This window comes from Carassius carassius, chromosome 16 (genome assembly GCF_963082965.1).
Source record: "Carassius carassius chromosome 16, fCarCar2.1, whole genome shotgun sequence".
Classification (NCBI taxonomy): domain Eukaryota; kingdom Metazoa; phylum Chordata; class Actinopteri; order Cypriniformes; family Cyprinidae; genus Carassius; species Carassius carassius.
The window spans coordinates 18,906,393-18,919,513 of NC_081770.1; the positions used below are offsets into that span (position 1 = coordinate 18,906,393).

Sequence of the window (13,121 nt, forward strand, 5' to 3'; positions counted from 1 at the left end):
AAGTGTACGGATGATGATCATCTATACTGAAAAACAGAAAAAAGAGACCAACCTGAGCCAAATGAAAAGACGCCAAGACACCCCCGAAAACCCAAGAAGCCACACCAGGAAACCGGAAACACACTATGAACCTGACGCAACCAACCTTGATCACCAAGCAAGAAGGCTTCCAAACACCTTGAGACCGCACTACATCCCACAACCTCCAACCCACGAAAGACACAGAACAGAAGCAATGAGGAAATGACGGAAAAGAGGAGTCCTTGAGGCTCTCGCGATGAGAATACAGATTTCTATTGGGGAATCCCTGGCCATACAACAGTCAGCTTCTCTACCCTGCAAAAGAAAAACACAAATTATTTTCACCTTCTTTAATATGTCTAATGAGTTCTGCAATGGCTTATGAAGCTGCATTGATGTTGGCAGATCCTAATATTGTGCAATCATTTTCACACTGGGTATTTTCTTCACATTAGTAGTAGACGCTTATGGGCTTTTCATTGGTCACTGCGAGTAACTAGTGAGCCGGTATAAAATAAAGAAACACACACACACACACAAATAAAATTTATTTGCAATTAAACTAAAATCACATAAGGTTGACCATAAGTCCTTAGCCAAATTAAAATTATTTATTGACGCATGGTAAGTCTATTTCTCACAATATTTATTAACATTGTGTAATCGCTTATTATATCCATTTTGAACACACAAAAAATGACGGACTTTATCAGTTTATCAGCATTCAAACGAAAAATGTCTGATTTCTTCGCAGCGTTCTCTTCACGGTTGAAAGCGGTTTGGGAATATAATCTTCTAGTTGTTTCTACGAGACTTCATGCGGGTCTCTCTTGTGCCTCTGGCACGGTTTCAATCGCGGTCCAATTATGATATCGTGATGAAACATCTGCCGAAACAGCTTCCCCTCCACAGTCACTAATGCTGTCCTGCTCATCAATCTGCTTTAGGGACATTGTTTGTCACAATACACCGCCGCTGCAGATAAACACTGCTGAGGAAAGGCATTCAGCCTTAAATATGTGCAGAAAAGCTGTCAAGCATTCAGCGGCTGTCTGATAAATTACCATATTCAGTGCATTAGACCCAATCCTCCAGCACTGAACACATGAAGAAGAGCCACTACCAACAAACCCAGAAAAGGCAAAAAAAAGAAACAGCCACTGATATTTTAGAAGGAAGAGACCTAATGCAAGGTTTCCGTGATCACTCGTCACTCGCTCTTATTTAATCCATATATGACGAGCTAACACTGACAGAAGACTTCTCATTAGCTCTGCTTCATTCTGGCTCTCAATTAAGGTCAGGCTGCAGATAAACAGGCCGATGCTTCTTGTACGTATATTTTGTTGATTATTGGCCTGGCTAAAACTGCTCTTTCACGTGTGTCAAAAGAAAGCTCTTTCCAGATCTAGGAGTGGATTTATTAGTGTGCTGTGAGGCTGTAACGATGGTGTACTGATCCGAAAGCTTTTTTGCCACACAACAGTGGAAAGTTTCTGAGCAGCTTTGAGAAAAGAAAAACTCAAGCATGATTCCAACTTTCCTTATGGAGGATTTATAGATCTGGCAAAAGTGCTCAGCGATACGCAGACTTCAGAGGTTGACTGATTTCTTCTGGACGTGAGAACTGGAGCTGCCAATGAAATATTCAGGGCAAGTCTGAGCAAATCTGTGGAGGCCTTTCTGAAACCCTTCTTTCCCAACTCATCATTTCTGAATGTTTCAGATAGACATCACATTAAAACAGATTAGTATCAAAAGAACCAAAAAGAGAAATACAGTGTTTTAACCCATAAATAATAGCATAACTATTCTTCAAAATAAACAACATGGATGTAAGAAAAAAGAATATTCTGGTAAATAAATTAACAAATTTTATAACAGAGATAATTTTACAGATACACATTATTTTATATTAGTGTGCCATATTTTGCATTACTCTCTACATTTGTGTTATTAATTTTAAAAATTCAATAATTAATCAAATATATATTTTTTAATATATTTGTTCTATATTAAAAATGTGTTATAAAACTTATTTGCTATAAAATATCTAAATAAATTATCAAAATAAGAATGTTACTACAATGATTTTTTGATTTGCCAACTAAAATGATGCGAACCCTGAAACAACATACAGAACTAACAAATATTGCTACAAGTGTGACTGCATCGTATAATAATTGTTATTAATAGTGTTCATCGTCTTGTTGACTACGTCTTGAATTAATTTTTCAGAAAATTCCTGTCATATGCACATAAACAGACAGTCACAAGCTACTACTAAATATTGTAGAAACTTAATTTTCTGTAAAGTTGCTTTGCAATGTTTTGTATCGTAAAAAGTGCTATACAAATAAACTTGAATTGAATGTTAATTTATTATTATTTATCATTTTTGTTATGCTTTTTTATATAAAATTGTAATATTTATAAACTTTTATTTTATATATATATATTTTATAAAAGTTATATATATATATAACTTTTATAATTATATATATATAAAATAATATATATATATATATATATATAAAAAATATATATATATACACAAACACACACACACACACACATATATATATATATATATATATATATATATATATATATATTGTTTGCAATAAAATGGTATTACAAAGATTTCTTGACAAGAAAAACACCCTCAAGTGATGACAGGAAGTGATGTTGTCACAGTCAAATGACACTCAAAGTAAGGCAAGTGTAGAGGAGAGGTTTCATCTGAACAGGAAGTGAACTGATTGAGCCATAGGGGTGCTGAGGGAGGATGATGGCTCTGACAGTGATGCTTGTATAGTTAGCTGCCGTTTGGCAGCAATCCATTTGAATCCAGCGCATTAAAGCAGTAACGTGCCGTCCTTGGACACACTCGGTACAGGCTTCACACCACATACTGGAGCTCACTGACACAAGCGCGCATGCGTGAGAACAAACACACAGCGGGATGAGAGGCGGCCTGCCAAACTCCTGCAATCACTGGAGTTATTAATCATTCAGCAGTAATTCCAGCAGGCAGGTGTAGTGGCACACATCAAGCACACTAGAGGAGAAACACTGGACTGAACAGAGATCTTGAAGATCGTGAGCAGAGCTGGTGATTAAAAGAAAGAGATTAAAAAGTAATAACACTTGGCTTCTTCTGCAGTTGACAAACGGAAAACAAGGTGTTTTTGACAAAAATACACTTTATATACTTTAGTATAGTCAGACAGACAGACAATTATAAAATTAGTTTTTAATGTATAATAGTGCGGCATCTCCAAATCTCTGGCGGAATGTGTAATAAAATGTAATTTTATTTATAATTTGTATGTACTACGTAAAAAATAAAACATTTGAATACCGGTTTAATATTTATTTTTAGATTTTATCCCAAATATGTTTTCTAAAAAAAAAAAAAAAAGTAATAAATATATAAATTATAGTAATCATTTGCTAAGTTTTATCAATCCAATTTATAGTGATAATCCTCAATAAAAAATACTAATAGAAATATTAAAGTGGTACTGCAATAATTTTTGATATGCAAAATATAATATTATTTGATTTATCATTAAAAAAATTGTAAAGCGCTTTGGGTGTAAAGCAATACACAATAAAGCACTATATAAATGCTTCACTCATTCATTCATTTTTATATTATTTTATTTTATTGGTGCCAGACTTACTACAAATAATTCATCAGGACTAATAAAGATTAAAAGATTCATCAGTACTAATAAAGATTAAAAGTAAAAAAAATATTCACTTATTACGCTACTTAAACTATTTAAACAATACTATATAACAATTGTTGTTCTTAAAATATTATACAAAAATGACCAAACTAAATATATAATTATACAAATGTATTTAATAAAATCCATCCTTCATGTGATTAAACACTGTAGGCTCACAACATTTTAAAAATAACAAAGGTGAGAGAGAGATAAAAGGCCTAGAATTTCACTGGCATTAAATGAAGTCTGTTGTCTGTTGTATTTTGCTTTGAACACTGATGGTAAACCTTTTAGCCAATCACTTTTAAAAGAGATTCAATCTCCCAAGACACCCCAAGTAACACCGTCTGCCAAGTTGGAAAGATGCCCTGCAGGCGCTCCTGTTATTCAGGCTGCTAAACTATGTGGACGTGACTTTTGACAATCAGCATTCAATCTGCTCCACAATGGAGCTCAATTTGGCCACAAAGCATCTTTTATTTATATGAAATACCATCTAAACAACAAACAGCATCATCAAATGACCTACTACCATTAAACAATGGATGCGAGTCTATAAGCAAGATTAAGTATTTCAAGTCTACCCCACCAAGTGTGATCCATCAAGTCCAGATGATGGACGAAGACTAGAGGATCCCAGACCACAAAACAAAGCCATTCCTCCAAGGAAAATGTTAAAACCAATTTTGCCAAAAACGGATTTGAACAGAAAATGTGCCTTTTGGCTTTATTGTGGCATTTATCCATTGACCATCCTGCAAGTCTTTTATAATTCATCAAGCTGAATGATGCTCTTGAACTGAGATAAATAGCTTCTTCAAGGTCCCCGTTTCAACATCAAACAACAGACGGCCTTCTCCCCTGCCTTTGCTGAAGATGCGAACAGATGGCGGCATTCACTCATTCCTAAACTCGTATAAATCTGGTGTGGAAGCAATGCTATGTCCAGCATACAATATATCCTAATTGCTTACAGAGAGCAAATATGAGTTACGCAATAACTGTTTGGTAATCGCATGCATTTTAAAATGCGCATCAGCAAATTCTGACATAAGAGGTCGTCTTATCGCACGTCCTACATTGCAAGGCAAATGCCCCGTAATCCTATTGCGACAAGTTTTAGGCAAAGTTTTTTGATTGTGTTTATTCAACATTCAATAAATCCGACACAATAGTACTCTTATCTTAATCCGCGAGCAGAGGTTTTCTTATGGCGAGGGATTATGTAAACTGCTGACTAAGTTTGCTCTGAAGACGCTGGAGTGGAAAAAGAAAAACCCCTCTAACTTAAGCAGTTCAGGATGTTGATGCCTTCAGCAAAGCTGACGTATTGAGTTCCATCAATCCATTCAGAGAATTCTTTGACTGGACTGACAGAAGCCAGATGAGGTAACCTGAAATAATTTATCACTGACTGACGGGATGGAAGCAACGGGACAAACATATGCGCTCATCAAAATCACCTCACCAGAAAACAAGCTTCACAGGGAGAACTGTTCAGGCTACAGATAGTGAGCTAGAGTGACTAGAGACATGAGAGCGAACATTTAGCCTTCGTGGTTAAATGGTGGCTAGTTGTAGAGAGCTTGATAAACTACAAAAACACATAATTTAAGAGTTCCACGTTCATATTTTAAAGATCAAGATGTCACATCAACATAAATGTCTAATTCAAGAGCTTAAAAATCAAGTTTATATTTCAGAGCCTTTAAAATTTGAAAATTAAAATTTTAATATGGGAAATGATAAATGGTTCAAACTGAATATAGTTGTCACATGACCTCTCTATGCTGCATGCTTAATATTGAACTCAGCAGATGCAGCCCAGTTATTTTAATGGCAATTAATCCATGTCATCTTCAGTGCATTGCATTCTGGGACATACTGCCCAGCGCAGTGCTCTGTTATATAATTCACATTACAAATGTTTAAAAAATATATATTGTAGATCATTTAAAATCAGTTGATTCAAATATATACTAAACTATGCATAATGCAAACTGTATTCCATGCATACAAAATATAACTATATTTTATGCAATAAAATGTACTCTATAATGGATAAGGCTGTCAAATGATTTAAAAAATATTTATGTAAATTACATAAAATGCATTGCAATTAAATCACTAATACCCTTTTCTCCTTTATACATTAAGCAAATGTTCATTTATTATTAATGATTTTATTCAATTCAATATATTTTTTTCAACCACTATTGACTTATTTTGTTTTTTTATTATTATTCAAAATAAAAACTATTTCTGAATAAAATATTTAAGCTAATTCAATATATATTTAGGTAATTACTATTATTATTATTTTTTTTTTTTACTTTTTTGTAATTAATCTGAATAATGGAAAGGGCTGTCAGTATATATATATATATATATATATATATATATATATATATATAATAATTTAATTCAATTAACATCTATGTATTTAACTATTATTCATAAATAAATAGACAGACAGCCCTTATAATGAAAATGTATTTGGTTTCACCGATATTCCATGCATAAAGAAAATCTGCAATGCATCCACGCTATTTGCTACAAAACAGTAGACCGGTATGGTAGTATGTAATTCCGAACATAGCCAGTGATCGTACGTATCAGCAGACTCTCACCTTTAGCTTGCTCCTCATCCTCATCCTCCCTCTCTTCCTCCTGTTGCTCCTCCTCCTGCACTTGGCTGGGGGGTCTGTAAGGTGGGGGGAGGCGCATGGGTAGAGGGCCACCAATCTGTCCTGCTTTCTGCTTAAAGAGAAAAGCAAAGAGACCGTGAGAGAGAGAGTCTAATGCAGCCCAGTGTGGAAAGACACTATAAAGGATTCTGACAAACAAGTAAACAGTGAGAGATGAATATGAATGAATGCTGCTGGGAAAACTCTAAGCTTAGAAACCCCAACAAATCACGAATAAGAGAGACAGATATAGAAGGAGAGAGAGAGAGAGAGAGAGAGAGAGAGAGAGAGAGATGTGAATGATAAGAGCAAGAAGAAAGCTGTAACTGATAGTGAAATTAAGCAATGAGCTATTACAAGAAGTGGTAAAAGTCCCAGGAGATGGAAATGGGAATAATTTGCTGGAAAGCCACCATTCAAGTTGTTATCAACATCTCAATACAAGGCACTTCAACACTGTTCTACAAATTCATGACGACTATTTACCGTTTGTGCTTTTATTAGACTCCCAAGTGCTTTAAATGTACTTGGACCTAAATGGTCAGTGGTCCTTCCTTGTGAACAGATTTGTTGCTATACTTTGAAATATGGCCTCTCAGATGTTCAGAGGAGCTTTTAGCATGTTGCTATGCAATCTCTTGGGTGTTCTGAGCTATTTTCTAGAGTCATTTTTATAATATAAAAGCAATGTTTAGTGTGTTCGAAGTAGTTTTTATAATATAAATGTGATTTCTAGAGTGTTCTGAGTAGTTTTTAACATGTTGAAATGCAATTTCTTGAGTGTTTTAAGAGTGTTCTGTTGTTTTTATGTTGCTATGCGATTTCAAGATTGTTCTGAGTAGTTTTTATAATATCAATATTTGCTTTAAATTCAAAGTATTCGATCAATATTCAAAGTAACTTTTTGCTTGTCTTTGTGCAATTTCTAGAGTTTTCTGAGTAGTTTTCAGCATATTGATATGGGATTTCTGGAGTGTTGTAATTAGATTTTAGCATGGCACTATGTAATTTTCAGGGTATTTTGATTTGTTTTTAGAACATCAATATGTGATATTTAGAGTGTTCGGAGTAGTTTTTAGAATTACATATGATTACTATTGTGTTCGGAGTAGTTTTTTAAATGTTACTATGGGATTTCTAAAGTGTTCGGAGCAGTTTTTAGAACGTCGTCGTGCAATTATTAAAATGTTCTAAATAGTTTTTAAGAAGAGTAATATGTGTTTTCTAGAGCTTTCGGAGTAGTTTTCAGCTTGTCTATATGGGATTTCTGGAGTGTTGTATGTAATTTTTAGCACGTTTCCACACAATTTCTAGTGTTTTCAGAGTAGTTTTTAGAATATCGATATATGATTTCTTGATTGCTCCGAGTAGTTTTTAGTATTTAAATACCGTATTTTTCGGACTATAAATCGCACCTGAGTATAAGTCACATCAGTCCAAAAATACGTCATGACGAGTTAAAAAACATATATAAGTCGCACTGGACTATAAGTCGCATTTATTTAGAACCAAGAAAAAACATTACCGTCTACAGCCGCGAGAGGGCACGGTATGTTTTCTTTGGTAGACTACAGGAGCAATGAGCAGCATAGAGCGCCCTCTGGCGGCTGGAGACGGTAATGTTTTCTCTTGGTTCATGTCAAATTAATTTTGATAAATAAGTCGCACCTGACTGTAAGTCACAGGACCAGCCAAACTATGAAAAGACATGCGACTTATAGTCCGGAAAATACGGTATGTGATTTCTAGTGTGTTCCGAGTAGTTTTTAGAACATCAATATGTGTGTTCTACATTTTTCAGAGTAGTTTTTAGAATATCAATATGCGATTTCTAGAGTGTTCAGAGTAGTTTTTAGAACATCAATATGCGATTTCTAGAGTGTTCGGAGTAGTTTATAGAACATCAATGTGAGTTCTAGAGTGTTCAGAGTAGTTTATAGAACATCAATATGGGAGTTCTAGAGTGTTCAGAAGTGGTTTATAGAAAATCAATACGCAATTTCTACAGTTTTCTGAGTAATTTTCAGCACACTGTAATGGGATTTCTACAGTGCTTAGTTTTTAGATACAGTATGTGATTTCTTGGGTGTTCTGAGTAGAATTCGAGGGTGCTCTTGACTTATTGCACACGTTGCGGTGTAATGTTTATGGTGTTCCAATTCTGAGTAGTTTAACACAAAGCTGAACATTGAACATACATGCTAAATAACACACTTGACCAGCAACAACAGTGTCTAATCAAGGCTAACCATCTGTGAACAGAGTTGCAGCTATAGTAGCTCACGCTAACTTCCTCTATCGGGTCTATTAGCATTAATCAGATATTAGCAGCGCTTACAGAAGGATGCCATAATGTTTCACCTGAAAGCTGCACTTGTTGCTGATTAATGATGAAAGAAAGATACATAAAAATAAAGACCACTAATGAGTGCAAAAGAAGGGAATATAGGAATTAGCAGTCAAAGCTAATTTTCCTATGTTAGCAAACGAACTATTTTGCACACAATAGGTCCATTTAATTTCCACTTAATTTCCATTTTCTTTCTGAACCTACCACCAGAAATAGAAAGCAGAGCGAGTTTGTCTTCAGACTCGAGCTGAAATGTTAATTAAATTTGCAGGGTGTAATTAGAAGGGCCCCATATTCTGATTGCGGTGAATAATCACGTCGCCTTGGGAGCCGAATGCAACTAATGGATGAAGGAGCAATTAGGCAAATACCATGATTTCAAATTAATTGCTAGATAAAACAGTTTTAATCAAAATAGTGTGACACCAGAGGTATCTAGATTTAAAATCAGGATTCTTCCCCAGGTCTCTTGGGAAGAGACACCATTTCTCAGAAACATGGGCTTACAGGTGAACCTTTGTCCTCTTTTCTTTCATTTTCTCTCTTGATTCTGGCATGCAGCGAGGGATATAACAGATTGAAATGGGTTGTGCTTTGATGTGAGTGGAATTCTGCCTCAGACACTTACACTAGTGGACATCTTGAAACAGACCCATAATAAATACAGCATTCAGCTTCTTTGCAAAGAGACCCAGATTGTGATCATTACAGGCAGCTGGGACCTAATAACGGATCATTACGGGCACTGCAGTTCCAGTGAGAATCATATTGCAGTGAATGCTGCCGATTTGAGCTCTGGCACAGACAGCCAATATTATGTCTTCAGATACAAAATATGGTCCAGAAATCTTATATTAATGAAAAATATTGTTTTTGTATTATTTTATTGTAATAATTCAAAGAAAATGGCAAATACAAATAACAGGACTAGCAAGATTAAATTTTTTTTAATGATTACTATTATTTTATTTTTTTAATTAATTCTGCATAGTCTGACACCAAACCAAAGCATTCAAAAGCTAAATTCATTTTTTAACCCTTGTGCATTGTTTAAATTCACTACCCTTTCATTATGCTCGGGATGAAAACATCCACTCAATTAAACTGCTGTAAAAATTTATCAGATTCATATTTTTTCGAATTTATTTTGCATAAATCTGTTAATCAACTTCAGACCTGATCAAAACTACCAAATATTTTTTTTAAATCCAAGATTTTAACTCTTTAATTGCCAAGTTCATAAATGATGTCACTGATTTGGGGGGAAAAAAACACAAAAAATGACTTATTTTCAATATAAAAGTAATTGTGGCTGAATTTTTTTTTTTTTACTTTTTATAACAGTCTTGGGCATGTCAAAGATTAGTAGCGACATTGGCTTTGATGCATTTTTAGTTTTTGTGCAGCATTTGATTTAAATTTTTTCTCCCTCATTTACTGTTCGTGGCTGTTTTTGCCCCATTGACTTCCATTATAACGACATTTTTTGATTGCAAAGCCATGACACCATATAATCATGCATTCTTGATTGTTTGTGGTTTTCCCTTTTGGGAAGAGGTAAAATTTGTTATTTTTACAGTTGATCACTAGGTGGGACCATTAACCCTTTAGATAGGCCTGTGCAAAAAAATCTTAGTTTCTGACTTGTATATGAAGCTATATGGAGTATAACAGCATATTATATTGTGTGTGTATGTGTGTGTGAGAAAGAGAGAGAGAGAGAGTGTGAGAAAGACCTTTGCCCACTTACCTTGATGTATTTGAGAAAATCAAAATGTACACCTCAGCTCTCAGAACTACATGGAGTAAACAAAGTGTATTTATGCACCTGCTGCCTTTTAATGGTGGTGAAAGTATTCGGTTGTTAAGTGATGACGTAAGAAGCGATGTTTCCGGGTCCAGGCCTCAACTCACTTCACTTGAGAATACGACCTCAGCAGCCATTTATGAGCAGCACTGTTTATTCATATTAATAATTTAAGCTAAACGCTTTCAAACTTACGGTATACACTACAGTCTCCATGCTCACAGCATCCCAAACAAATAATTTTTATATATTTTTTTTATATTTATATTTTCATTGTCTGGCTATCTGGGACTTCGGTATGGAGTTAAAGGTTAAGGTTATAACTTTTTTGCTAGTATTCTATCACATTGTGAGTTTATATTAGCACCTTTTGTGGTTTTCTCGTGGTAACTGATAGAGCGTTTGGACACGGAAGCGCTGCTACGTGACGTCAGACTTAACAAGTGAATAGACTAACCAAAAGCAAAGTACGTGGATTTAAACCCTTGCATGCCATCGTGCTGGATATTTAATGGTGAGAAGAGCAGCAAGCAACACGAGAAAGGGCTTGACTTGTACCAAAGTTTTAGAAATGATTATGCAGCTTGACCCCTCCAGCGAGCTGCAGCTTATTTGAAGCTGGTATAGCATTTTGGTTCATAATACATTATGTTCATAAATTTGATGCAAAGTAGATTTTTTTACAGGATTTTAAGGTTTTAAACTGGCTTTACCATCAAGAAAAGACAAGCATTTCACACATAGGCCATCCGTACTTTTCACCATCAAAAGGCAGCAGGTGCATAAACACACTTCTTTTTTTAATTGTTTACTCCATGTAGTTCTGAGAGCATGAGGTGCATATTTGGATTTTTTCAGATACATCAAGGTAAGTGCACAAAGGTCTCTCTCACACCCTCTCTCTCTCTCTCTCTCTCTCTCTCTCACACACACACTATAATTTGCTATTATACTCCATATAACTCCATATACAAGCCAGAAACTAAGCCTTTTTTTGCACAGGCCTATCTAAAGGGTTAATGGTCCCACGTAGTGATCAACTGTAAAAATAAAAATTTTACCTCTTCCCAAAAGGGAAAACCACAAACAATCAAGAATGCATGATTATATGGTGTCATGGCTTTGCAATCAAAAAATGTCGTTATAATGGAAGTCAATGGGGCAAAAACAGCCACGAACAGTAAATGAGGGAGAAAAAATTAAAATCTAATGCTGCACAAAATCTAACAATGCATCAAAGCCAATCATGTTACTAATCTTTGACATGCCCAAGACTTTGATAAAAGGTAAAAAAATATCCAGTCCACAATCACTTTTTAAATTGAAAATATGTAATTTTGTGTATTTTTTATCATTTATGAACTTGGTAATTAAAGAGTTAAAATCTTGGATTTTTTTAACATTTGGTAGTTTTGATCAGGGTTGAGGTTGATTAATAGATTTATTAAAAAGAATATTTATCTGATACATTTTTACAGCAGTTTAATTTAGTGGATGTTTTCATCCACGAACATAACGAAAGGGAAGCGAATTTGCCCAGAGTGTACCATTGAGTTTTTGAAAAATTTCAAAGCATTTTCCCAAAATATGGGTCAAAATAAGATTTGTCACCAACAATCATTCCATTAGCTCAAACACAGAGAAAGTTGTGGCCAAAATAAGACTCAACTTTACCCCCTAGTGGACGAAAACGTCCCCAACAACGCATAAGGGTTAAATTATGCTAAAATAACTTGCCACAAAATAAATAAAGTTCACTTTGACTTCGGATAAACATTCTCAATATTCAAGATTAAAATAAAAAAAAAAATGTGACACATTAGTGCTATCAAATGAATAATCGCATCCAAAATATAAGTTTTTGTTCACACAATATATGTGTACGGTGTATATTTAATATGTATATATAAATGCACACACATACAGTATATTTTGAAAATATTTACATGTATTTACATGTATATATTTATATTCATATAATTTATATCATATATAAATATTTTTAACCCTCTGACCCTCTTCGTTTGGGAGTCACACTTACCTTCTTCGCGGTCAAAAGTGACCGAAGTCTTGAAATGTTACTTTTTTTTTCTTCAGGAAAACCAATGTAATATATTTTTGTTCAATTATATTTTTTGATTATTATATATGATTTTTTTAGGGAATTTTATGATACTATGCAATATTTATACAATTTTAATGAGCTATTTTCTCCATTAGAATTAATATATTTTATCTCTTTATTTATTTAAATTTTTTAATAAATGCAATAGTGCACATTAAAATAGAGTGAAAGCATTTAAAATCCATTTTTTGATGTGAGAATTGGGCAATCTGGAGGCGTTAAAAAAGTAAAAACTGGTGTAATGTTGCGTAACCTCATGTATTAACACCCTATTTAGATATATACAGAGGCTTTTGGATTCCCATAGTTTTTTTAGACCTCATCTCTTCATTTTTTTAGGTTTTGCATTTAGATCTATATCTAGACATTCTAATTGGTTTGATAAGTATCA

General features: G+C 34.2%; 1 protein-coding gene across 1 annotated transcript in view; it reads right to left on the reverse strand.

The window, feature by feature from the left end:
- LOC132160200 (inaD-like protein) overlaps positions 1-13,121 on the reverse strand; it is a 128,547-nt gene that overhangs the window by 60,079 nt on the left and 55,347 nt on the right. The window contains exon 29 of the mRNA XM_059569946.1: positions 6,392-6,518. Coding sequence (XP_059425929.1) covers positions 6,392-6,518 — 127 coding nt within the window. The remainder of the gene's footprint in view (positions 1-6,391; positions 6,519-13,121) is intronic.